The sequence below is a fragment of the Protopterus annectens genome, chromosome 3.part1 (genome assembly GCF_019279795.1).
Source record: "Protopterus annectens isolate FY-2018-M chromosome 3.part1, PAN1.0, whole genome shotgun sequence".
NCBI lineage: Eukaryota > Metazoa > Chordata > Ceratodontiformes > Protopteridae > Protopterus > Protopterus annectens.
Window position 1 is genome coordinate 1,341,515,497 of NC_056732.1, and position 27,618 is coordinate 1,341,543,114.

The window sequence follows — 27,618 nt, forward strand, 5'->3', positions numbered from 1 at the left end:
ACTTTTCCCATCTGTAATGTGGCCTATAACCTGTACAATTCAACTGTAAAACAAACAAATCTGTTAGGGGAAAAATATAAAAAATGCACAATAAAGCTGGTTGTATAAATGTGCACACCCTTAAACTAATACTTTGTTGAAGCACCTTTTGATTTAAATACAGCATTCAGTCTTCTTGGGTACACACATGCTATCAATTAAAGAGAGTCTGATTAACCCAAAATAAAGTTCAGCTGTCCTAGTAGGATTTTCCTGACATTTACTCAGTTGCCTGCTGCAGCAAAATTAAACTTTTGGAATGGCCCAGCCAGAGCCCAGACATAAATCCAATTGAAGAGGGCTGTGCACAAGAGATGTCCTCACAATCTGGACCCCTTTGCAAGGAAGAATGGGCAAATATTGCTAAGTCAAGATGTGCCATGCTGATAGACTCTTACCAAGAAGACTGAATGCTGTAATTAAATCAAAAGGTGCTTCAACAAGTATTAGTTTAAGGGTGTGCACACTTATGCAACCAGCTTATGCGTTTTTATTTTTTTATATTTTTTCCCCTAACAGATTTGTTTGTTTTTCAGTTGAATTGTACAGGTTATAGGTCACATTAAAGGAGGGAAAAGTTTTGAAATTATTTATTGTGGTCTCTTTTTTTTGTATCACAAAAACCTGGCATTTTAACAGGCGTGTGTACACTTTCTATATCCACTGTATGTTTAAGGTGGTGCAGGGGTTACTGGTATCAGGGCTCAGGTGCTTTTGCATTTGATTAGCAGCAGTTCATAACACAGGATCACAATTTTGCTGCTCAACTTAACGTTGTAGGAATCGCTACATATATCGACCATCCTTCCAAACAGTCAGATTCTACATCAGGAACGTCAGTGTTTTTCACCCTTGTATGCTCCTGCTCCCTTCAGGATGACTGCTATATTCAATAGTGCTAGCAGGTTGCCTTTTAAAGTGCACATCATGTGCATAGCCTGTTATATATCTGTGTCAGCACATCACAATGTGATATGAATATGAAATGAAACTCTAAATGCATCTTCTTAAGACATACGAGTTTAAATCAATGAAACTATATACGATGCATAAATAGTATTGCAAAATGCAGGGAAATACCAACTACAGCATTGTTTACAACTACAATGTTCAGAGTATGTTGCTCATTTGACCTGGTTTCTCATGTACTAGTGTGCAGAATGATAAACTTAAGCAACAGGATCTAAAGGTATATCTACTCATGTCTGTATAATTAGTTTAATATTTCAAACCCAAATCCTCCTTGATCACAGAAACAGACACCTGTGAGGCTTCTCCAGTTCCAGTGCTTGGGGACTGGAGCCTGCAAATGTGAAACAGGAAGTTGTGTGATCTCTACCCCAAAATGGCAGAGGAGAACACACTCTTACCCTCCATATCGAAAGACAGACTGCATAGTCTGTAAGGTAAAAAAGTGATGTGAACTCTGGAATTTATGTTGGACTGGAACTCACAATGCTCAGTCAGTATCTCACTCCTCTCTACATAGGCTTATAGCAAGCACCTGCCTGCCTGCTTGCTTTATTTATTTATTGCAGTTTGTTAACCAGGAAAGTCCACTGGGCCTAAATGAGCCCATTTTCAATGAAGGCCCGGGGAGAAAAGCTCCAAACAGAAAATATTTACAATATTCAAAAGTGACAACTCAGATACAGTGTTTTAAAATATTTACAATAAGTAACAAAGATTCACGTAATACATCATATATGGAGACAATAAAATTGAAGCAATTGAGACTAGAAATACAGCTACAAAGGCTGAATTTGAGAATAGGAAGGGGTAAAGACAGGAGGAAGGCTTCAGGTGGGGTGAGAGCAGGAGCATTCCCAGACAGAGGGGAGATAAAAGTGGAGTAAGGTTTTAAAGGAATTGAGATTCTGGGTAGTTCTAATGTGTGGGGAAAGTGAATTCCATTATCTAGCAAGGGAGAAAGAAGAGTTGCCCTGGAGAATGTATAGGTTTGTAAAGTTCGAGAGTTTGATTTGTGGATCTTAGTGCTCTATGTGGCTGGTGGATTTTTAAGGTAGAGGAGAGAGAAGGACAATTAGAGGGTTTGAAAATTGAGCTTATATACTGTTGTAAGTTGAATGAAAGTCAGGTAGTTTGGGAGTTCCAACCAGTTTAGGGAATGGAGGGAGTTGCAGTGATGAGTGGAAGATTTGGAACCTGTGGCAAACTTGGAAATTTTATTATAGCATGAAGATAATTTTGATTTGAGGGTTGACTGGAGATTAGTAAGGAGAGGGGTTCCATATAGAAGAGAGGGGATGAGGTAAATGGTGGATAGGAGTTGTTTGGATGCGAGAGTAAGGTAGTGTCTGTGACGGTAAAGCATTCCAAACTTTTGATGGGCGTTTTAATATTAGTTTGTAGGTGGATGCCGAATTTTAAATGGTCATCAATAAGGACATCCAGCCATTTTGCACAGGGAACTATTTCAATACAGGTGTTGTTCTGACTGACTATAGAGAAGGATATTTTGTCAATAATAGTGTGTCTAGAGGGGGAGAAAATCATTATTTTGGATTTGGATGGGTTAAGAGCTAGGTGGTTGTCTAGCATCCAGGACTCTGTGTAGAAGAAGGCCTCTTGAGTTAGGTTCATTAGTTTGGGGAGAAATTTGGCATGGATGGGAAATAGGAAATTCACCCCGGGGATCACCTCTGTGGCTCTGCTCGACAGTGGCACAGGAAAATAATTTTCTTGGGTGGCAAAAGCCAGGGCACCTTTTTGGCTAGGCTTGTACAGGCCCCAGGGCCGATAGCCTAGTACCTACCTATGAGCAGATGATGGTAGAGACGTCTGCGTACTGGACAAGTTTAGCATTAGGGATTTTTTGATATAAGTCATTAATAAAAATATTGAATAGTAAGGGACCCAATATAGAGCCTTGAGGAACCCCTGTTGGAGTGTGCAGGAAAGAAGAAGTACTGTTGTTCCACTTTACAGCTTGTTCCCTAACTGAGAGACAGCTGGTGAACCAGTTGATAAAAGAAGAGGAAAGGTTGAGATCAGAGAGCTTGGACAGGAGCAGCTTGTGGGAAGACAGTATCGAAGGCTTTGGATAAGTCGAGGAGGAGGGTAAAAACTATGCTGCCAGAATCATGAGCAGAGTTAATGATTTTGAGAAAGGAAAGAAGGCAATGGTGGTGCTATGTCCTGGTCTAAAATCCATGTTGTGTTGGAGTCAATAGTTGGTTGTCAAGCAGGTAGGGTAGGAGTTGTAGGTTGATACATTTTTCAAGAATCTTAGAGATAGGGGATAGGATAGCTATTGGGAAAAAATTGGAGATTGTAAAGTTGCTACCACCTTTGTGGAGGGGGATGATGAAGTCTTTTTTCCAAAGGAGTGGTATATAGGACTCTTGGATGGAGTGATTAATTAGGATAGAGATGGGAAGAGCTATGCCATCAGCAGCTAATTTGAGGAAGTTGGATGGAATGCTAATTGGGGCATTAGAACAAGGTTTTAATTTTAGGAGTTTTTTTTATAGTATGGGTAGGAATGGACGTGAGAGTAAATGGAGGGAGCTGAAAGTTATTGGAGGTCGAAAGGGTAGCTTTGGATGTGTTGGATGAGATATTATTTGGGAAAGATGAGGTAAGTTTGGCTATAGAGTCAATGAAAAAAGGAGTTGAATTAAGTAGCTAGGACAAGGTCAGGAGAGTCTGGGTCAGGGCAAGGGTTCTCTTTCTTGCTAGGACAGAGAATTGATGAGCTGCTACTACAGAATTTCTTGGGGTTGGTTTGAAGCTTAAGATAGTAGGATTTATGGTCGATAGCTATTTGTTTTTTTTTTTTTACCTGATTTCGTAGTTGCTTGCATTCGGTGAGGGAGTTTGGTGTTTTGAATTTTTGATAGCATTTCCAGGTTTTGTCTCGGAGATGCATAAGGATTTTTGCCTCTTTGGTTAGCCAGGAAACTGTTTTGGATTTGACTTCTTCTGCAGGGGGCAAAGCAGTTAAGTAGGAAGGGAAAACTGTGTTAAAAGTGTGAGACAGCAGCGTCCAGATGAAGGACTTTAGAGGGTTCCAGTTTGTCTGTTTTAAGGTACTGGAGAAGGTTTGAGGGTTGACATTTTTTAACGTGCAGGTTGTAATATATCTGTGCTGTAGGTGGAGGGGAGAAGACAGGGAGATGATCGCTAAGGAGGTCAGGGAGAGTGTCTCTGTCAGAAATTCTGTTGGGATGGGAAACAAGTATACAGTCAAGGATGCTGCCTGCGGTATTATCTTTGTTTGGTCTAGTAGGGGTCTTGATTAATTGTGTGAAGTGATACAGATTAATGCTCTGAGAGGGGGTAGATGAGTGAATGGAAGACCAGTTAATATTGACGTCACCTAAGATTATTGTTTCATTATTTATATTGGTGGTGAACCAGGAGAGAATATCCTCCAGAACAGGGATATTTATTGCCTGGTGGTATGTACAGGGTAGCAATGCATAAAATTTTACTGTACCTAACTTTTAGAAGGGCAGTAGCAAATGGGAGTATGGGTTTATGATAGGGAGTCACTGTTAAGGAGAAGGAGAAAAGTAAGGCTAATCCACCACCTTTCTTTTGGGATCTGTCATTTATTATGAGTCTATAGTTGGGTGGGATTATTTCAGTGTCTTTTATATGTGGCTTTAGCCAGGTTTCTGAGATAGAGAGAATATCAGGATTGTTGTGGGAGATACAGTTATGAAAATCAGGTATTTTATAACAAAGGCTCCTGGCATTAATTGTAGCAAACAATAGAGATTTATTGGGGGGGGTGTACAATTCAAGCTTGGGTTGGAGGAGAGTTTGTGTGATAGACCTGGGTTAGGGTGTATGTTGCCAGAGAGGAGGAGGAGGAGGGAAATTAGTTTAGACTAGAGAAAGGATAGGTATTTGTGTTCTAAGGGCTTATAAGCCAAGGTAGCAGAGTCCAGTTATTTCTATGCGCAAAAACAGCTTTCTTTGGGATCCATAGATGACATCATGTTGAGACACTGCTTTAAGCAGTTCTGAGAAAGCAGAGAAGCCACACAACAGCTGACTTCATCAACCTACAAGTCTCCCCAAAGGAGTTGGTACTGCAAGGATGGGGGAGGACTGACTGGTTTCAGAATGAGGGATTCCTATACCTCAGAGTTTCCTCCCCTAGACAGTTAAGGGCAAAGACAGCCCCTGACTAATCTTTGCCCACATGGATGAGCCTATGTTTGCTAGACAAATGAGGTGTCAGGGGTTCAACTAGTGAACATGGAGGGGGGGATTAGGTAACAGGACTCTGATGTTAAGGGAAGCACTCAGTGAAGGCAGCAATGAGACAAGAGAAGATGGCACATGGCATGGTGCTAACATCAACCCCTCTTCCCTGATGGTGTGGTTTCACACACAAGAGGACAGATTCCCCAAGATAACAAAGATCTATTAAATTATCCAATGTTTAGGGATGTCCTGTTGGCCTTGCAGATCGAGAAGAGCCCAAATAAGCATCTTTGATCCTGGCAGGTAAGTTTCACAGGACCTGGAGGTGTAGCTGATTGACACAACTACTCGGTTTTACATGCTACCAATGAGAGTGTATAAGGGAACTCTAGGGTCCATTTAATGGGAGTGTGCTTGGTGTGATCATGCTCAAGGAGGCAATGCAGGTTCCCTAAGAATGCACCCCTCCCCCAACAAGAAAACTGCTGGAGATGCAACTATCAAACTCTCATCATTGGCTAACAGCAAATGAAAGTTCATAGGAGGTTACTAGGCTAATGGTCCCAGAGCCCTCACAAGCCTAGACGAGTTTAACCCCTGTACCCAAGAGTATCTGTAATGAGCAAATATTTAGATCAGCACCAATTACCCGGATCTAACAGGGACACCGGTGGAGCTCTGGGGGTGAATTTCCTGTTTCCCATCCAATCTTCCAAGTTACACTTAAATAGGGTCAAAGAAGGGCTTTGTTTAACCTGTACTGGGAGTCTGTTCCAAAGATGAGGTATCCTCTGTGAAAAAAATCTGTCCCTCCGGCAGGTTCTGTTGATATCACATACTAGTTTAAGGTCCTTTGAGCGAGCAGGTAGTATTCCATTAGACTTGCATATGTGCAGCATTTCCATTAAAGCAGGGTGTCACTCGTTTGTCTCTATTACAAATAATAAGAAGGCATGGGATTTTGTTAAGATGCTTTAATATATACAAACACATCAGAATGGATAGCAGCATCTTTAAATATGAACAAAACAACTAACAAACAGAGCTTACATACATACATGTTTACATCTCAATAGCTAACTACAAAATGGCAGTCAGGGTTGCACATGCTCAGTATTTATACTGTAGTGCAAGCCCTTGGATAGCTTCTAAAAGGTATATACACACATACTGATCCAGAGCCTCCCTCTTAAAAAGATTGCCCTTTATGCAAGAGAGTATCAGACACAAGCATGCATTACTATGTACATTAGAAAGAAAATACAATGTTATGTCCAAGCTGCTTCATATCTGCTACAAGGTTTAGAGATTCAACCATAACTTGTAACATAACAGTTGAGACTAGATTTAGCAACAGGGACAGTCTGTGGTGCACAACTGGAACTTCTGGATTTGTCATAGGAACAGGAATGCCCTCTGGAATTGAAACACTGGACAACTCACTCTGAAACAAAGAGTCTTTCTCTCAGGCTATTTGCTGTGGTATACACTTGGACACCAGTCTCAAATGCTTCTGATTCTACATAAAGGTTGCTCCTCCTGATTCTATAATGTACAATCTCAGCTCTGGACCAATATTATTCATGGCACCAATCCGATCATAACCTTTGGACTTTGCATCCTTACCACTTCTCCCTCTCGTAATGGATTAAGTGGTCGACTTGTCTTATCGTAGTAGGCCCTCTGGGATAGGCATTTCCTCAACAGATTGGTCTTCACTGATCTCTTGTTATTGACACATGGAACCAAGAATTGACTACTGATTGGTAATGTGGTTCTGGTTTGTCTCGACAGAAGTCTTTGAGTAGGTGAACCAAGATGTTTATCGCGAGGAACATTTTTGAGATTCAGGAAAACATCAGTATTGTCTCATTCTGATTTCTCAACTAACTGTTTTGCATTTTGAACTGTCAAACCATTTGACTGGGGATACTCTGTTCTACTTGTGACAGGAGTAAAGTCCCATTTTTCTGCAAATCTTTTGAAATGTTGGTTTGTAAACTGCGTGCCACTGTCAGAAATAACTTTGTGCGGGCTTCCATGCACAGCAAAATGACGTTTCATCTTAGTAATGACAGTACTAGATGCTAGGTTGGGAAGTCAGTCAGTCTCTAACCAACTGGGGTAAGAGTCTACTAACACCAAATAATGTTGACCATTCCACTCAAAAGAGATCGCTGGCTATTGTCAACCAAGGCACCTTCAGAATCTGGTTAAGCTGAAGCGGTCCTTTCTGTTGATGAGGCTTTGTATTATTACATACTGAACAAGAAGAAAATGCTCTCTCAATGTCTTGTGACACAGAAGGCCAAAATACTCTCTTCTCTCGCCCTTCTTTTGGTAGATTCTGTTCCTGTGTGACCAAGATGCAAGGCAGTAATGTACTCAGGTTGCAAGGATTTTGTAACAATTACTTTTGGACCATTCATAATGATACTTTTTGTCAGACAAAATCTCATCTCTGTATGGAAAATAAGGTTGCAGTACTGGAGGTAAAGTATATTGCTTTGGCAGACATCCTTGATTGATAAAGTGGTTTCACTTTTGTAAAACTGAATCTGTGACTGTGTGATCTCTCAACTCATCAAGATGTGTGGAAGAAAAATGTCTCACTTCCATGACTTCAAAATCATTAAGTCATTGAGAAACTTGATTATCATTCTGTTCAGTTGTATTTATGGGTGATCTAAATAATGTATCAACAAGATAAAGAAGTTTACCTTTCTTGTAGACAAGATTGAAATTGTACTTTTGTAATCTCAGCATCATACACTGCAGTGCGGCTGGAGTTGAATGTATTAGCTTTCGCAGGATTGTGACTAGTGGTTGGTGATCTGCTATGATCTGGATAGGTCCACCATAAACATAATCATGAAACTTCAAACATGCAAACACAATTGCCAAAAGCTCTTTCTCAGTCTGGGCGTACTGGTGTTCAGTTTGGGTAAGAGTTCTTGATGCATAAGCAACAGGCTGATCCTCTTGTAGAATAACTGCACCAAGTCCAATTTTCAAAGCATCACAAGAAAGTGTAACTGGTGTGTGAACATCAAGTATCTGAGTGTCAGCGGATTGGCAATTCTCTGTTTCAGGACATCAAATGCTCTTTGGTGTTGCTCTGGCCAACACCAGGATATATTTTTACATGTCAGCTCTCTGAGTGGTGGTGAAAGTTGGCTCAAGCCTGGAATGAACTTGTCTAGGTAGTTGACCATGCCAAGAAAATGTTGCAGGGCTTGAACATTGTCTGGAGCTGGCATCTCGAGAATGGCTGTTTGTTTAGAAGGGTCTGGTCACAGGCCTGTACTCGTAAATAAATGAGCAACATAAGGAACGTCTTGTAGCCTGAATTTGCATTTCTGTGCATTGAGCTTAAGGTTCACTTGGCATGCCCTTTCTAGAACTTTTCTGAGGTTTCTGTCATGTTTGGCTTCCTCACAACCTCCTACTAGTATGTCGTCAACTATAACAGCACAAGGATACCTGGAAAAAATTTGCTCCATTGCACGCTGAAAGACTTCACTTGCAGAATTTATCCAAATGGCATTCTCAAAAATCTGTACCTGCCAAACAGAGTAATGAATGTAGTGAGCAATGAGGATTTTTTTCTCTAGCGGAATTTGTCAAAATTAACTCTTTGCATCTAAGACAGACAAAAATTGTGGCATTTGGCATCAAAGCTGTGACTTCTTCGACTGTGCGGATTGGATGATGAGGTCTTTTTAGCACTTTGTTCAAATCTTGTGAGTCAATACATATTCTGATGTCATCTGAGCTTTTCTTATGAGCTACCACCATGGAAGATAGCTATTCTGTTGGAGTTTCTACTGGACAAATTACAACTTGTCACACCATCTTATCCAACTCTGCTTTGACCCTGTCCTGCATGGCTATTGGAACTTTACGCACTGGTTTGATAACTGGACTGACCTCTGGGTCTAACTTCATGGAGTACACAACTGGAAGTTTGCCTAGTTTGTCTTTGAAAAGATTAGCATAGGTAGAAAAAATGTACTGGGCAAAAGTAGAGTAGTGGTCTTTTAAGCTAACATGATGGACTTCCTTATTAAATGAAAGCAGACCATTTTCAGAGAGTCGCTGAGGCCTAATAATGACTGAACGTGCCTCTTGACCACATAATATAAGTCATAGCTTCTTCTACTCCACTGGAAGTAACCTGAAAGCACTACTGAGCCTTGGGTTTGAATTTCTTCACCTCCATAGGCAACAAGTTTCGCACACCTTGCCTAATCAAGTCTTTCACCTTTACATACTCTGGCAAATGTTTCTGCAGACATAACATTGCACTTAGAACCTGTGTCAACTTTGAGCTCTGTGGGTGTGCCATACATCAGAACAGTACAAAATACTTCATTCTTAGTCCTTAAGTCTACTGCATTAACAGTTTCATGAAGCACTGACACTCCATCAACATAAAGAGTAGGATTGTCACAGTCGAACTGATCATTTCTTAAAATGTTCCCTTTTAATAAAAGATTGCCCACATTCTTTTGACTTGCAAAATCTTTTAATGTGATTCCAGTTATTACATCTGTGGCATTGCTGACTAAAAGCGAAACACCCTTTTAGATTCATGACTTCCACCACAATTATGACAGTTGGCAATGAAAGTGGGTGGGGGCCCATGCTTTGAGTGTGCTGACTCTCTTTTGTGTTTCACCGAGGCTGTGCAAAGTCTGGAATTTGCTAGAATGTTCTGGGGTTTACCAGTGAGTGCTGCAGGGGTTACAGTATCAGTGTACTTGGGCCTTTTTCTTTTAACCACGTGCTGCATACTATCAATATGAGCTTTATCATTGTGCCTTCTAGAGCTGCTCTCATTTGTAAGCATATCTGTGCGCTTTTCCATAAGCTCGTATACCTGACAAATCTCAATGGCCATATTCAAAGTTAAATCACTGTCACAAAGCAAAATCTTTCTCACAGTATCATCTTTTATACCACACACAAGTCTGTCCTTTATCAACTCATCCCTTAAGTCACCAAATCTGCATGTTTTAGCTTTATTTTTCAGGTCAGTTATATATGCTGCAAAAGTTTCACCAGGCTTTTGATCCCTTGTGTAAAATAAGTGCCTTTCCATTGCGACGTTTGTCTGGGGTTACACATTTCTCTAAATTTACATTTTAAGTTCTCTGGGTCCTCCCTTGACTCAGTCTGTACATCAATATGATGGTTTTGTCCTTCTCCAGCATAAATAGCAGGTGCATACACAAATGAGAGCTCCCTTTCTATAGCATCTGATCCAGCTAAATTAAGTAGAATAAATGTCTTTGTACGGTCATCTTTATCAGAAAATGCAGCCTATATGAAAATGTCATACTCTTGCTCAAACTCAATTCTCAGCAGTATTACTGTCAAACACAAGTGTGCTAGGTTTTTGAAATCCATCTGCCATGCCCACACAGTATGCACCAACACACTGAAAATATGGCCCTTGTAATTATCTATGAACTAACTGTGCTGTGAGCTTGTACAAATATCCAAATGCACATTAAACTCTTCAGAATACTTTACTTTGTGAAATATGCTGTGTAATGGCTGTACTTTGCGTAATGGCTTTACTGTAACACTGTACAAACACGTTGTACACTTCTGAAAACTCTGATATCTTTGCGTAATACAAAAATGCATATGCTTTGTGAAAATGCGGTCGTTTCCCTTTATTTTATTCATTTTATGCAATCAGACTTTATTTCAAATATTTTCTGTAGTAATTTGAATATATTATCAATATCGTACATATCTGTTTATGCGGAAATCATTTAGAATATTCTGTATGCCCCTTTTCATATTATGTGGATTATTTTATAAGTGTATTAGTGTAGCGTTTTAAATTGAGTTATGACACTCCATTCATTTGCTATTGGAAGCATTACTTCTTTATTGTAGGAAGTGATGTAACAATATTTGTATTGGGGTGTGAGTTTAAAAGAGCGTTGATTTCGCGCTCTTTTTTCCTCTGAAGAAGCTACCTTGTGTGAGTAGCGAAAACGCTGTCTTTTTGTACACAATAAATTTGCGTTAAGGTTATACTGGTTAAGGTTCTTTTTTGGCTTCAAGTCTTCGTTTCGCATATTATGTGGATAAGAAATAGTGCTGAGCATGTTTAATACCTGAAATTAGTTTCTGACCAGTTTCATGAAGTATGCCCAGTTTTGGGATAGTCCACTGTTGTATATTCCACCAGCATCTGGATAAGTACCTTAAATCATTTTTGCCAAGCCATTTTAAACTGCATGCCCCTTTAGTATGCCGTTCTGACTTCAGGCCCTTCAGATATGCCATTTCTGATACCATGTCCTTTTGGATATGCCACTTCTGCCACCATGTCACTTATTTGTCTCTATTACAAATAATAAGAAGGCTTGTGGTTTCATTCAGATGCTTTAATATATACAAATACACCAGAATGGATAGCAGCATCTTTAAATATGAATGAACTAACAAACAGAGCTTATATACATACATATTTACATCTCAACAGCTAACTACAAAACAGCAGTCAGGCTCGCACTTGTTCAGTATTTATACTCTAATGTAAGCCCTTGGATAGCTTCTTAAAGTATATACACACATACTGATCTATGCAGGGTAATAAAATGCCTTATATGCCAGGCATAGATCCCCTCTGAGTAGTCTGTAAAACACTGAATAAAGTAACAGTGATTTTAGTCTGTCCACATAAGACAGATGCTGCAGGCCCTGAATTTTCTTTGTGAGGAACCTTTGTGGTCTCTTCAACTGCTGCAGGAGCTTGGAGAGGTACATACCAAAGGGGGCATTGTACTCTATTACTGGCTTGATGACATAAGTGTACCGAGAGGTTATAACTTCTTTTTTTCTGGAGGCAATGCCCTTGTTAATAAGATGCACCATATAAAATGCCCTTCTCACTACTGTGGAAACATGGGGATCAAAGGTGAGATTGCTGTCAACCTGTGTGCCCAGATCTCTCACCACTGACTGGATCATAGGAGATTACTAGACTAATGACCCTAGGGCCCTTACAAGCCTAGCCAAGTTTTACCCTTACTTCCATGATCAGCACCTATCACCGCTGTCCAAGTGGGACACAGGTGGAACCCCTGAGATGAAATTACGGTTACCCATCCAATCATCCAGATTACATTTGAAGAGGGCTAATGAGGTGCTCTGCTTGACATGAAGTGGGAGTCAGTTCCAAAGGTGTGGTAACCTCTGGGAGACAAATCTGTCCCTCCAGCAGGTTTATTAATGTCACATACCAGGTTTTGGCCATTACAGCGAGTAACCCATGCACCATGTGACTTATGGATATGCATTTCCAATAAAGCAGGGTCAAAGACTGCCTTAACTGCAAGGCAGAAATTGCCTCTGAGTAGTCTGTATGAAACAGAAGTGACAGTGTTTTCAGATGATTCTCATAGGACAGATGCTGAAGACCTTAAATTTTCCTTGTGAGGAACCTTTGTGGTTTCTCCAAGTTGCTGCAGGAACTTGAAAGGGTATATACCAAAAGGAGAACTGTACTCAATTATTGGCCTGATCAGGGAAGATTACAGGGAGGTTATAGCTTCTTTTTTTCTGGACACAATGCCCTTACTTGAGATGAGCAATACAGAATGCCCTTCTTACCATTGTGGAGACATGGTGATCAAAGTTTACTGTCAACCCGGGTGCTCGGGTCTCTCACCACTGAGTGCGTACTTAGGGTGTTGTTATTGACATGGTAGTTAGCAGGAGCACCACTCTTACTGAAAAGGATGACAATATATTTTTGCATTGAGTTTAAGGCCATGACTTTGGCACTGATCATTTGTTTGTGTAAGACCCTGTTGTAGGATGTTGACAATGTTTGGAGATTCTATGACCACTCCCAGTTTGCACTCATCAGCAAACTTGGTCAGCCGCAGACCTTTAGTTTTAGCTTGCACTTCAGAGAAATAGATTCCAAACAGAAGAGGTCCCAGGACTGACCCTGTGAAACATCACACGAACACCACTGGTTACAGGTCTGCTGTTGGAGGTGGATTCCCCTATTTTGACTATATGTTTTTTCAGTGAGCCAGTTAGCGACCCATCTAATGATATACAAGTCGATACCTAGTTGGGTGAGTTTGTCAATCATGCCTGAGTGGGGGACAGTGTCAAAAGCCTTGGCTAAGACTAGGTACGCTGTATGCACAGATTTACCCTCATCAAAGGCCATGGTGACTGTCTCGAAGAAGTCCAGTTGGTTTAACAGGCATGATCTCCCTTTGACAAATTCAAACTGAGTAGGGTCAAGTGTTTGGAGTTTACCAATATTTTTGTTGATAAGGTCCATGAAGATTCTGTTCATGGCCTTGCAGATAAGGCTAGTCAGGCTAATAGCCTTGCAGATAAGGCTAGTCAGGCTAATAGGTGCACAGTTCCTAGGGTCAGTGGAAGTACCACCTTTGTGCAAGGGGATACCGGCGGCCTTTTTCCATTCAGCTGGGATGAAGCCAGTGCTTAGACTATGACTGAAAAGAGTACCCAATGGTGTTGCTAATTCTTTTTTGAGCCCATGTAGGACGCAGCTGAGGATGTTATCAGGTCCCATGGATGCTGTGTTTTTGACCTTAGAGAAGCCATTCATGACCTGCTGTTTAGCGATACAAGGTAGAGGACAGGTGGTAGAGATGTCTTGGGGTAAGTCTGGCGGGGACAGGGAAGTCAAGTTTTCACAGAACCTGTCAGCTAACAGGTTAGCAATGTCCACAGGTTCGGTATATGTGGTATCATTAACTACCAGCTTGGCACACATCTAGGCCTTTCCTTTTAGGTTACAGATGTAAATAAAGAATGCCTAATGGTTGTCCTTAGTTGAGGAAGCTAATATGGATTCATAGTTAGCTTTGAAAGACTTCAGAAGAAGTCTTATTTGCTTGTTAAAGCTGAGGAGGGAGTGTTTTCAGTTTAGGTCTTGCTCCCTCTTACTCTTAGACAGCAATTTCTTCCTCTTATTGTACAACCTGTTAATGGCAGTTGTCCACCAGACAGGTTTCCTCTTCCTTGAGGAGCTTGTTTTGGTTGTATCAGGTACGGCCAAGTCAAGGCAGTTGTTCAGGTGTTAGTATAAAGCATCTGTGTAGAACTCGGCACAGATGTCAGTTTCATCTGAGGGAGGAGGTGCAATGACGCTATTTATACCATCCTGTAAGAGGTTATAATCTGCTTTGGAGAAGTTTTACAGTTTAGTTGGTGCTGGGGGGGGGTGCAGGTGTGATAGTTACTTTGAATGAGAATGATTTGAGGTTAGATCTCACCAGGGAAGACCTCACAGTGGGGGTGCAACAGTGGTCTTCCACATTGGTAAGCACCAGATCAAGGATGTTGGCACTCCTTGTGGCGGTGTCTACTAGCTGGTCCAGGGCATTGGAGTTAATTAAGTTGAGGAACCTTTGGGCAAGTGAGTTTGGGCACGAGTAATTTCCCCGGTCAATGGATGGGTAGTTAAAGTCGTCCAAAACAATGGTGTTCAGATGTATCTTGATAGACTCAAGTAGATCCAAATAGGCAGAGTGGGTGCTCTGATTCATGGAATGGGTTTTGTAGCTGGCAATGACTTGAATAGGTGTCCTACCAACAGTTAATTGTACCTGAAGTATCTCCAAGATAATCATGCTGTCTAAACAATCTGGAGGTGTAGTTATCTTTAATGGATATTGATACACTGCCTCCATTAGTTTTCATGCCTTCAGTTTGTGGTCTGAATGTGTGGAAGGAGGTGTAGTCCGATATGGCTGGGGTGCTCTCCACAGCCTTGAACCAGGTCTCCACGACTGCACAAATGTGTATGTCTTCCAAGGTGAGGACTGCCTCCAGTGAATGCAGCTTCATGTTAAGACTCCTAGAGTGTAGCAGCAAAACCTTGAGGTTGTTTTTAGATGGAGCTCTTGCATCAGGGGTTTTATCTTTGAGACACTGCCAATAAAGGCACTATGGGGGTGACAAGAGCCTTGGCCAGTAGCTAAAATCCCAGGGGTGACAGATGAAGACCATCTCTGCCAAAGCATAGAGGTCTATCGATCATGTCATCCCAGGCTGACAAATATTGTACCCCTTGGAGTGACACCAGAAACTAAGCCAATTATTGAAGTTAATCATTTTCAGTCTATATCGAGGCATCATCCTAGGTGAAGGTAAAATGCTGCTTAAGGCTAGGGACATACCAGCCTGACACACATAGTCTAAGAGCTCAATCATGTCTCTCTTCATACACTCCAGAGAGGTACGTCTCAAGTTGGTCACACCAATATGGACTATGAGAGAGTCATAACAGTGCCTGTTGTTGAGAGACTTGAGTGCATGTGTGATATGGCAGATCCTGACACCTGACAGCAAACTGTGACCTTATCCAGCCTGGTGAGAGGGACATCTGTGTGTCTCACAACAGAACCACATATGACTAATATGTTTGGTTTTGTTTTGCCTTAAGGGCTTGACAGGTGAGACACTGGTATGTGAGCTATTATGTGTATTGGGTTCTGCAGAGGAAGTATTATGTGTAGTGTGCTTGTGTTTGGGAGGTCTCTGGTGTTTAGGCATGTTTCTAGTGAGGACCTCCGCTTATGTAGGTATGTGTGATGTGGGTTTGGGTGGAGTAGGAGGTGAGCCGTGCATGCTGATGAACCGCTCACTGTCATATGTACGGACTGGTGTGTGAGAGAGCATGGATTTAAGGTTCTTAATATAGATGCATCCCTCACATGTTGAGTTTGATTGGTCTAGGAGCTGGGGTTGTCGGTAAACATGAGGCAGTTACTACACTGTCTCAGGATGCCCATGTCGACCAAGCTGGCTGGAGAAACTGTGGGAAATTGTATATCCATAATGTTAGGTAAATTTATATAGTCAGGAAGAGAGGTCACACTTAGGAGAGGTTAGTGGGTGACAGGTGTGTTGGTACCTCTGAGGCTAGGCTTAGTATTCTACCTGACAGTAGAGATGAGCCAAGAAAAACCTCTGGAGGACCACAAGCAAAGTACTAAGGGAAAATAACAGGCAAAATGTTTGCTACTATAACAACCAACAGTAACTACCGCTACATGTCAGTGCATGATGGTGCACTACATGCAAGCAAGTTCAGACACATGGCTTATATAAAACTAATCCAATCAACCTCAATTAGATGGGACCCAGACAGCAATCTCCTTCCACAAGGGTGCAGAAAGGCCTTCTCCATTAAAGATGGCTTGAATTTGATGCTCAGAAGTTACAAAACAGACCCAGAAACAGCAAGCCTGGAACTGGGCTACACTACAGCCGAACTAGTACATATGCAGCAAAATGTGACCAAAAACAGTTCTGACAATTCAGACAGACAGTAGAATGTAAATACAAATTAAGAGTTCAATATAAGAGCAGAAACAGGCACTTATAGTTAGTTGGAAGCAATGGATGCCTCAGATCTTTCTGTATCTCAGTGAAGAGCGTTTTAGTGCTCAAGTGATACAAGACAGTCTAGATTCCGTAAGACTGAATCTAGCCTATGTTAAAAAGTGCAGAGGTATTTGAAATTTAAAGTGCTTAAAATCACAGTCACGGCAGGAAAAAAAAAACAGTATAAAGCAGCAATTCATTGAAAACAATGTTCTCAATGTAATCAGGTTACTAACAAATAGTAATAAAATAGGCGGTATAAATGCAATTGTACACTTTTAAGAACAGCAGCAAAAGCAAAATAAAGTATTAAAGCAGGAAAAGACACAGTATAAATACATTAAAAGCAGATGAATAGAATGTAATTTTTTGTCAAGTAGAAAGGGAGGAAACAGAAGATAATTCAAGGTTAAAAAGTTAAGGGGGTAGGCCTTCTCAAATAATCTCACTGTACGCAATAGAATGAGCTGATTCAATGGGACTCGGAGGAGTGTCCAATAACAGCGAACGGGAGCCATTAGACGAACCACACAAGCTACACAAGTTCTAGCATCAAAAGATGCCCCTTTTCCCATCAAGCTGGACAGATTCACCAGAGGGAGGTCGCAGAGCAGGGGACCCAGGAAACGCAAATATTCACAAGACAGGTACGGGCAACAGAAAAAAATGTGGAATTGACTTCTTTGGTTTACAATTTTTCTAAATGCAATTTGTTTAAGTTTGATTTATCGCTACTTAACAAGGGGCTGAAATTCATCCCCTCACAACCTAGTCATCTACATGAGACATTTAATGATTTAAGATTGTTTGCTAGAAAAGTAGCGTTGAAGGTTTTTTTCAAAGACAAAAATGATATTAACACCAAGAATAATACTTCCAATATGCCAGTTAATGCTGACTTTTTGAAAACTAAGAGCACTTTTTCACCAACGCTACCTCCAGCAATGGACTGTTTTATCAAATTGTGTGAAAGAGATTTATATTTACACTATTCAAACAGAAATGTAAGAACGAAATATTATAATTTAAGTAATGGTGAATGGGATTCCTTGCGCAATTTGCGCTCTAATACAGACATTGTGATTACCCCAGTCGACAAAGGAGGGGGCATAGTGCTGTTAGATAAATCTGTATATATTAACAACATGGAAATGTCACTGCATGATACGGATACTTATAAGAGTTTACATAAGGATGAAGTGAGTAGAATTATTGACAACATACAGGACAATCTATATGATATGCTAATGTGCAGGCAAATTAGTTGTGAGACATATGAATTCCTGCACATCAAGCATCCACTCATCCCATGTTTGAAGGGTCTACCGAAAATACACAAGAATGTAGTCCCCATTCCTATGCACCCCATTGTTTCGGGGAGAGGCTGGGCCACCTACAATATCTCAGTATTTATAGAGAAAATGCTAAGACCTCTAGTAGAAACTAATCCTACTATCTTAAGTGACACATATCAATTGCTAAGGGATATAGAATCAGTCCAGAGTGATTTAATACAATTGGACGAAGTACTTCTAGTGACACTTGATGTATGCAATTTATTCACATGTATACCTAATGAATATGGCCTTCAAGCCATTAGGGAACTAATGGTTAAAGATCCTATGTTTAGTGTGGATAGGCAGATATTATTGAGCCAATTATTAGAAATGGTTCTATGTAACAACGTGTTTATGTTTAACAGCAAATATTATTTACAGACATGGGGTGTCGCCATGGGCACCCCATGCACAAATACTTATGCAAATCTAGTCTTGCATTTTTGGGAGCAACAACATGTGTTTAACAGTAATTGGATCAGTAAGATACACTTATATAGAAGATTTCTGGATGATGTAGTCATCGTTTGGTCGGGCACCAAGGCAGAATTCCAGGCCTTTTTAAACCATCTAGAATCCACCACAAACTTCCTAAGATTTACAGCAGATTATTCAACCGACAACATTGACTTTTTAGATGTGAATCTATATTTTAACACACAACATAGACTGGCCTCGAGATTGTTTAGAAAACCATGCTGGAGAAATGCACTTTTAGATTTCAACAGCATGACAAAATTATGTAAAGACTATGAGATGCTGATAAAAGAGGCTGATGTTATGGAGAACTTATTCCTAGAGAGGGGATATACACCCACCCTGATCAGGGAGATAAAGAATGATATTATTAAGCCTATGAACAGCAGCATACAAACACCTGTGATTCATCCAACAGCCAGGAGTCTGATTAAAAAGACCTGGGCTCCATTACCCACACAAAACATTAAATATGATAACAGGGTCAGATTCTTGTTGAAATACACCAATGACAATATGGAACTTAGAAAGATTATAGAGAAACATTGGAATGTTTTGACCATAGAAGATTCCCTTAAGAGTATAGTTGGGACCAGACCTTCTTTTGTATTTCGTACCTGTGACAACCTGAAAGCCATCTTTAGTTTTGATTCCAACCTATAAAAAATATCTCCAGTGACAGACCCCTGAGAGGCAGCTTTCCATGCAATAAGTGTAGCATGTGTCAATATATTATTGACAAGCAAAACTATCAACATCCACATGGTTTTTTCACATATGAGCCTCAGTTTTTTGCGAATTGTGACACCATGAATTTAATATACATGGCAACATGCACACAATGTGATGCTTTTTATATAGGCCTTACAAAGAGGAAATTTAAAGAACGAATATACAATCATATTTACGACATTAGGAAGAACAATGAATTGAATGCCCTAGCCAGGCATATAAATTCGAATTCTACTCATGGCTTTAAGTTTAGAGCATTACAAATTGTTAAGCCCAGCTCAAGAATGGGAGATAGTATGAATTATTTAGCCAGGTTAGAGCTTGAATGGATTTTTAGAACAGGGGCTCATATAAAACCAGGCCTTAACAACTACATATCTTTGAAACCCATTCTAGAGAACATCAACTGACAGTAACATGAAGTATTATGAACTATTTAAAGTTAGGCATTTCAACGTGATAACAAGCGTATTTGTTACATGTAGTTTGCATTGTCTTAGAGATGTTTGAAATTAGATGTTTATTTACATCTTATCAGATATATTGTCACACAATCACATATACATATTCCTTACCCAATATGTATGGATATCGTTGTGATATTAGGACTGATGTCCAGCCATAGAGTTTATGTTTGTCATAATATAGATTCTCCTATATATATGTTTTGTACATTTATTATATTTATTATAATTAAAATGAACTACTATAGATCGCAGATTTTTCAGACAGCAATCATGAAAAGCTTGGAGTTATAGGCATTGGTTTTATTATTTTAACAGTTATTAATTATTTTATGAAACCGGAGGATTATGTTCTATAAATGAAAGTCAGTTAATGACGACTGGAGTTCGTCCTTTATATCGTTTCTTGATACTATTTGTATCATCCTTCAGTCATTGAATTTTAATGATTCATGTTGACACTTGAAAAGATGCGATTTTCAGTTTTATCAATGCATTGTTATTAAGTTAGGTGGGTAAATGTATTTTACATGAAGCCATGAGACACAGAAGAGTTGGTCGTCACGTTTTTGACCTCATTAGCTAGATGCATTTTTATGTTCTCATGTTTTAATACAAGAAACGCACATTGTCACTTTAAAATTTTCTACATTTGGTTACTTAATGAGTTTAATTAGATCAATTAAGGCAGTTGTCTTTGATATAAAAAAGCAGAAGATTTATTGCTATTTAGATCTGATGAAGCATGCATGAAGCACGCGAAAGCGCTCATCTTTTGGTTTTTTCAATAAAGCTGATTTACATCCAAAGCTGGACTATTCGTGGTGTATCCTGCAGTCTACTATTCATCATTGTGCTACACTTTTAAGAACAGCAGCAAAAGCAAAATAAAGTATTAAAGCAGGAAAAGACACAGTATAAATACATTAAAAGCAGATGAATAGAATGTAATTTTTTGTCAAGTAGAAAGGGAGGAAACAGAAGATAATTCAAGGTTAAAAAGTTAAGGGGGTAGGCCTTCTCAAATAATCTCACTGTACGCAATAGAATGAGCTGATTCAAAGGGACTCGGAGGAGTGTCCAATAACACATTTATAATAAGAGGCGGGCCAAGTAAAAAGCCACCAAGTTATAAGAACACAACAACAAGTGGTAGGGAAAATCAAATGGAACCAGCCAGCCACAGTAAGTATTCAGAAGTAAGCTACAGACCTGTTTAAAACACAAACTTTGCAAAACTAAGCACAGAATTATTAAATATCACTGAAACAATTATAGCAAGTGCAAAAATATACTTATATCAGCTTAGTATGTCAGATGGTGTTAGAAGTAATCCAAGTAAGCCAGACGCAATCTTACAAATATGTGAATCTTTTATACTATATTGGGTGCTTAGGGTATTGCCATTGATGTGACAGTTTGCTGGGATATCACTCTTGCCGAAGGGGATAATAATGCATTTTTTGGCAGTACGTTTGTAACCATGACTTTGGCACCAATCATTAGTCTGCAAGACACCCTCTTGCAGGATGTTCACATAATTTTGGGACTCAATTACCTCTCTCCCTGTTTGCAGTTGTCAGCAAATGTTTTCAGCCAAAGGCCTTTAGTTTTTGCCTATACTTCAGACAGGTAGATTCCGAAGAGCAGGGGCTGAAGAACCAAGCCTTGTGGGGCACCATTGGTAATGGGTCTACTGTAGAGTCCCCTACTTTGACTGTATGAGTTCCATCACTGAGCCATTTTGCAACACACCTGGCAATATATGGGCTGATACCCAGCTGGGTGAGTTTATTAATGATGCCTGAGTGGGAATAATGTCAAAGGCCTTGGCTAAGTCTAGTAGGCCGTAAGCACAGATTAACCCTCATCAAGGGCTTTGGTGACTGTTTTGAAGAAGTCCACCAAGTTTAACAGGCACGATCATTCCTTGACAAAGGCGAACTGGGTGGGGCCAAGGATTTGGAGGTTCCCTATATCTTTGTGGATGAGGTCCATGATGACACGCTCCATGGCCTTAAAGATAAGGCCATGGAGCGTATCATCATGGTCCATGGTCTTGAGGATAAGGTTGGTCAGGCAAATGGGTCTACAGTTCCCATGGTCCGTGGATGTGCCTCCTTTGGGCAAGGGGATGAGGGAAGCTATTTTTCCATTCTTTTGGGACGTAGCCAGTGTTTAGGCCATGTTTGAAGAGGGTACCTAGTGGTGTTGCTAATTTCTGTTTTGACTCGTGATGAACGCAGCCTGGGATGTTATCTGGTCCCATAGAGGCTGTATTTTAGCCTTGGAGAAGGCATTTAAGACCTGCTCCTTAGAGATACTAGGTGGGGAACAAGTTGCAGGGATGCTTTGGGTTATGTGTGGTGGGAACAAGGGAGTGAAGTTTTCACTCAACCTGTCAGTCAACAGGTTTGCTATGTTCACAGGTTCCGTATATGTAATGCCATTGACTACAACTTCGGTGCAAATCTGGAGCTTTCCTATAAGGTTACGGAGGTAACTAAAGAAAGCGTTGTGGTTGTCTTTAGTTTGGGAAGCTAGCCTGGATTCATAGTTAGCATTGGAGGACTTCACAAGAAGTCTTACTTGCTTAAGTGCAACATCCCCACTCTGGGCCAGTAATCAAGGAGCCTGAATCCTCACCACTGGTGCTGGAGAGGGACATTCACCTGGAACATATTGGTAATCAGTGGTGTGGATATTAATTGAACTTCTGTGGCCTGTAGGCAGTTGTCACTAAAGGTGTGTCCTCTCAGCAGCCACAAGGTAAACATGCAGAGTTTCATTATCACAACAGTTGTATTTATTTATTTGTTGTTAGTTTAGTTTTAGTCAAGGAAAGCAGGCAAAGATGTCAAGCAGAGGATTATGGCAAGCTAACAAAGAACCAGTTGGCCAAGGTGTCTGAAGCCAGAGGACTGGTACATGCAAATCTGACTAAAGAGGACATGATTTCAGCCTTAGCCACAGCTCAGACCAGCAACCAGGAGGACAGCCAATCTGGTGATGGGAATTTGCAGCCCTCAGAAACAGTACAGTTCACCTTTTCCTCAAGGACTTAAAACCCATCTGGAGTTAAAAAGACTTGAACTGCAGGCTAAATATTTGGAATTAGAATCAGCAGAGAGACTGCGGTGTTTGGAGGCTGAAGAAAAAGAGAAGCAGTGTCAACATGACAGGGAGATGCTGACTCTTCACCAGTATCATGGAGGTAATGAGGAAGGGAATAACCAAACCCCAGAAGCAATAAAGGTCAGTAAATTTCATCCACAATTTACAGAGGATGATAATTTTGATAGTTTTATTGATATGTTTGAAAGAGTATGTAAGCAGTATAATGTTGACCAAGGGCCCTGGGTATGGTTCCTGACCCCCTTCTTCCATGGTAAAGCTGTAACTGATGTTTCTAAATTGTCTGATATTGACTGATTAAACTAAGCTAGAGTAAAGCAATGCTTACTGGAATGTTTTAAATTAACACTTGAAACTTACAGAAAAAAAGTTTTGTGAGCATAGACTCAAGGCAGATGAAAGTGTGTGTGATTATATTGTTGAGTTAAGCACTTATTTTTATAGTGAGTGGATGTTAGGTCACCACTCTGGAAGGGCTGGCAGACCTTTTGGTGAGGGAACAAGCCCTTAGCACTTTGTCTGAGGACACGAGAATCTCGTTGGCAGACAGAGTCTAACTTTGTAGATGAGCTGGGGAAAAAAGGAGATCTTTACTTAGCAAGCAGGGTATCACTGCATAAGAAGGGGGACACCCAGTGCAGCACATGGATATAAGGGAACCCATGGTGGGCAAGCTAAACCACCCAGAGTCCACCAGCAACAGGAGAAACCACTAGTTCAGATACATGGCCAGCATCAAGGGTTAAATGTTTTAAATGTAACCAGTGGCACCATGCATCATACAGATGTCCATGGAGATAAGGTGGGGAACAAAACGTAGAAGAGACAGCAAGTGGGAACAACATGATGCTAGCAGTAAGTTGACTGGAGACAACAGGGGTACCAAACTATCACCAGAGGTTACATCCTATCTTAGTGAATGGAAAACAGGCCACTGCTAAGAAAGACACAGCCTCTAACATAACCATTGTGAAGCCTGCAGTGGTTAAAGAGGAGCAGTACTTGCTTGGGCAGTCCACTCCAGTCAGAGCTTTAGGAAGGACCCCATTCCAAATGCCTTTGGCCAGGGTAAACCTTGACTGGAAGGGTGGAAAATGAAGCAAGCAAGTAGGTGTGTTTAAGGATGCTCCTGCAGATGTCTTGATAGGGAATGACTTTGACAATGCAGTAACTTGTGTGCATGCAGTTACATGCAGTCAGGCTTGGAGACAGGCATGTGGGTCTGGTAGTCTGGGGCGGACCCAGACAGATCTCACACCTGAAGCCAGGGCTGGGGATATGGCTATTTCAGGAAGGGAGCTACCCTGTAGCAGTGAGCCTGAAGGTGAGCCACAGTTGCTGGTAGGTACTGGTGTTCCCTTAGACAGAGTGACTGCAAGGGCAGAGGTGAGTGGTCGTACCTAGACTGACAGTGAGGCACCACTGTCAGAGGATATCAGACTTCCTGTGGAAGGGGAGTTGGGAAGAGTTGCTGAGACAGGCTCAGCTCTTGGACCCTACACTAATAGCCATGATGGGGAGTAGCTAGGGTAAAGTAAGGTAAAGGGGAGTCTGTTACTGGAACCTGACAAAGAAGGACACTCACCTACTTCATCTTGCCTTGCCCTAGTAAGTGAACCAGGGAATGGCAATTGTTTAGATCAGTCAGGAAAATATAGTGAGATTAGTTAAGTACTGTTTTTCTGTATCTGTGTGCATCTATTCATCTGTGTTCATTTAATATTTCCTGTGACTGAAACTCTGATGTTTATTCTAAATAAGAAGTTATGTACCTACCATAACGTTCCATGTTAGTTGTCTTCTCTCGCCTTCTTTCTTGCTTGATGGGTTCGGAGCCGATCCCTCGGCTCCGACTCGGCACTTGCTAAGCTCGAGAGTCACTTTTACCAGCTCGAGGCAGCCCCATATCCCATGATGCAAGGCGGTAAGTACCCAGATCTCATTTGCTGACAAAGGGCAATAGCACCAAGCATAAAATACTTCCCAAAGGAAGAAAGAAACTTACAGATGGAAAAAGGACCAGGTCTGAATGGTCTTTAGCATAACAGTTTCTTATACAAGGTCTGTCCAGGCCAGGGGGAAGGAGGGAGGGTCGCAAGAAAGAAGGCGAGAAGACAACTAACATGGAACGTTATGGTAGGTACATAACTTCTTAATGTTAAGTTGTCAATCTCGCCTTCATTCTTGCTTGATGGGACCGCGTCCCTAGCACCTCTATCCTGGGTGGCTCAATGGAACAAACTCTTGAGGACTGTAGAGCCAAAACTGGCTCTGTCCCTGGAGGCCAAGTCCAATTTGTAATGGGAAACAAAAGTGTGAGGAGTGGCCCAAGTGGCCGCTGCACAAATAGTGTCTAAAGGAAGTCTAGCTTGAAAAGCTGTAGAAGTAGCTAAGCTCCTAGTTGAATGCGCTTTAGGTTTTGAGCACAGCTGTTTTCTCCTGAGTATAAATTTCAGAGATGACCGAAGAAAGCCATGTGGACAAAGTCACTTTAGAGACAGGAAGGCCTTTTTAATTATCCGGATAGGAAACAAAAAGTAGATCAGATTTTCTAAATTTTTTGTTCTGTCCAAATAATATCTAAGTTGACGGTGGACATCAAGATAATGTAGCTTTTGTTCAGCTCTATCTGAATAGTTAGGAAAAATACCGGAGATCAATGGATTGATTCAAATTGTTCTTTGAAGCGACCTTAGGTAAAAAGGTTGGGTTAGTTCTCAAAGATACTCTGTCTTTGTGAAAAACCAAATAGGGGGGTCGAACCGAAGAGCATGAAGTTCAGACACCCTCCTGGCAGATGTAATAGCCACTAGGAATAACGTTTTCCAAGAAAGATATTTCAGGGAACAAGAAACAGCTGGCTCGAAGGGGAAGAATCAAGGATGTCAGCACTAAATTTAGATCCCACTGAGGAGGAGGATTCCTGATTGGAGGTTTTAGTAGGAAAATTCCTTTCAAGAAGGCCCTGCAGAGCCTACGGGACATAATATTATGATCTGCTATCCCGACATGAAAATTGGAAATAGCAGCCAATTGAACTCTGACTGTGGAAGAAGAGGAGCCTGCATGAAAAATCTCTGCTAAGAAGTCCAGAACTGCCTGAACAGGGGCAGTAAAAGGATCAATATTTTGGGCCTTAGCCCAATAAGAGAAACGTTCCATTTGCTTGTGTAAATCCTCCTGGTAGAGGATTTTAGTGAAGCTACTATGATGTCTCTAACTGGGTTAGAGATCAAAGGAAGCCTGGCTAAGGAAGGAAGTGGAGCAACCATGCTGTGAGGTTGAGAGAAGGGATTGACCGGTGCAGCTGACCCGATTGGTGAATCAGAAGATCTGGCACTGGGTCCAGATGCCACGGCTGCACCAAAAGGTGATGATGGAGGAACGGGAACCAAACTTGTCGAGGCCAGTAAGGGGCAATGAGAATCAATTTGGCTCTCAAATTGGTAGCTTTCTGGATCACCTGAGGGATCAGAGGAAATGGAGGAAGGCATAAAGATGTCCCTGGGGCCAATCCTGGGTCAGAGCGTCTCTGGGGGGATGGTCTGATAGAGGGAAGAGGCTGAAGAAGTCTGGACATTTGCTGTTTTGGGGAGTAGCAAAAAGATCGCAATATGGGCGACCCCATTCCAGAAAAATCTCTTCCGCTATAGATTGCTTGAGAGACCACTCGTGAGGCATGAGGATAGCTCTGCTCAATCTGTCCGCTATAATGTTGGTTTTCCCAGGGATATGCGTTGCTACCAGAAACCGATGAGAGGAGATCGCCCATTGCCATAGTCTGAGCGCTTCGACACAAGGGTAGGACTTGGTTCCGCCCTGTTTGTTGATATACCAAACTACAGACATGTTGTCTGTGTGGACTGCAATTGTCCCTACGGGAAGAAAGTCGTTGAGGGCTTGCAACGTTAAAAGCACTGCTCTCATCTCCAGGACATTTATGTGCAGATGGTACTCGAATGGCTGCCACGTCCCATGAACCATCCTGCCCTGATAATGACCCCCCCCACCCGATCAGGGAGGCATCCGTGGTGACAGTGGCTATCGGGATGGGGGTACAAAGTACCTGCCTTGGTGAACCTGAGACGATGTGATCCACCAAGCAAGATGCTCTTTGCATGTCTGTGTCACCAGAATCTGGTGACGCATTGGAAGTTGCTGGTATGACCACTGTGTGAACAGCATCCACTGAAGAAGGCATGTAGAATCGAGCCAGGGAAGAAGAGTAATGGCCGCAGCCATGAGACCTAATACCTTTAGAACCATTCTGGCCTGTATTTTCTTGCTGGCCAGAATGATCCTGACATGAGTCTGAATGTCTGAAACTCTTTGTTCTGTAAGGGTAGCTGACATCCGAACAGTGTTTAAGTTTGCGCCTATGAAGGTAATAGACTGGCAGGGCGATAAGGATGACTTTTCGAAGTTGATTGAGATGCCCAAATGAGAACAAAGGTCTATTGTGTAATCCCTGGCTTGTATAAGCTGATGCCTGGTGGTGGCTGACAGGAGCCAGTCGTCGAGATACGGAAACACCTGGAATCCTTGACGTCTCAGGTGAGCCGTGACCACTGCCATGCATTTGGTGAACACTCTGGGGGCTGTAGTGAGACCAAAGGGCAGGGCTCTGAACTGGAAATGACTGGACCCCAGCCGAAAGCGGAGAAATCTCCTGGAGCATCTGTGAATTTTGATGTGATAGTACGCATCTTGAAGATCTATTGAGCACATCCAGTTGTCCTTCTGTAAGAAGGGCAGAATTGACTGAAGAGTGACCATTCGGAATCTTGTCTTCCTGACAGACTTGTTGAGTCTGCTGAGATCCAATACTGGTCTCCAGTCTCCCG

General features: G+C 41.4%; 1 protein-coding gene across 1 annotated transcript in view; it reads right to left on the minus strand.

The window, feature by feature from the left end:
* Window positions 1–27,618, minus strand: part of ADHFE1 (alcohol dehydrogenase iron containing 1) — a 1,104,832-nt gene that overhangs the window by 437,987 nt on the left and 639,227 nt on the right. Inside the window, exon 13 of the mRNA XM_044067374.1 lies at window positions 5,696–5,727. Coding sequence (XP_043923309.1) covers window positions 5,696–5,727 — 32 coding nt within the window. The remainder of the gene's footprint in view (window positions 1–5,695; window positions 5,728–27,618) is intronic.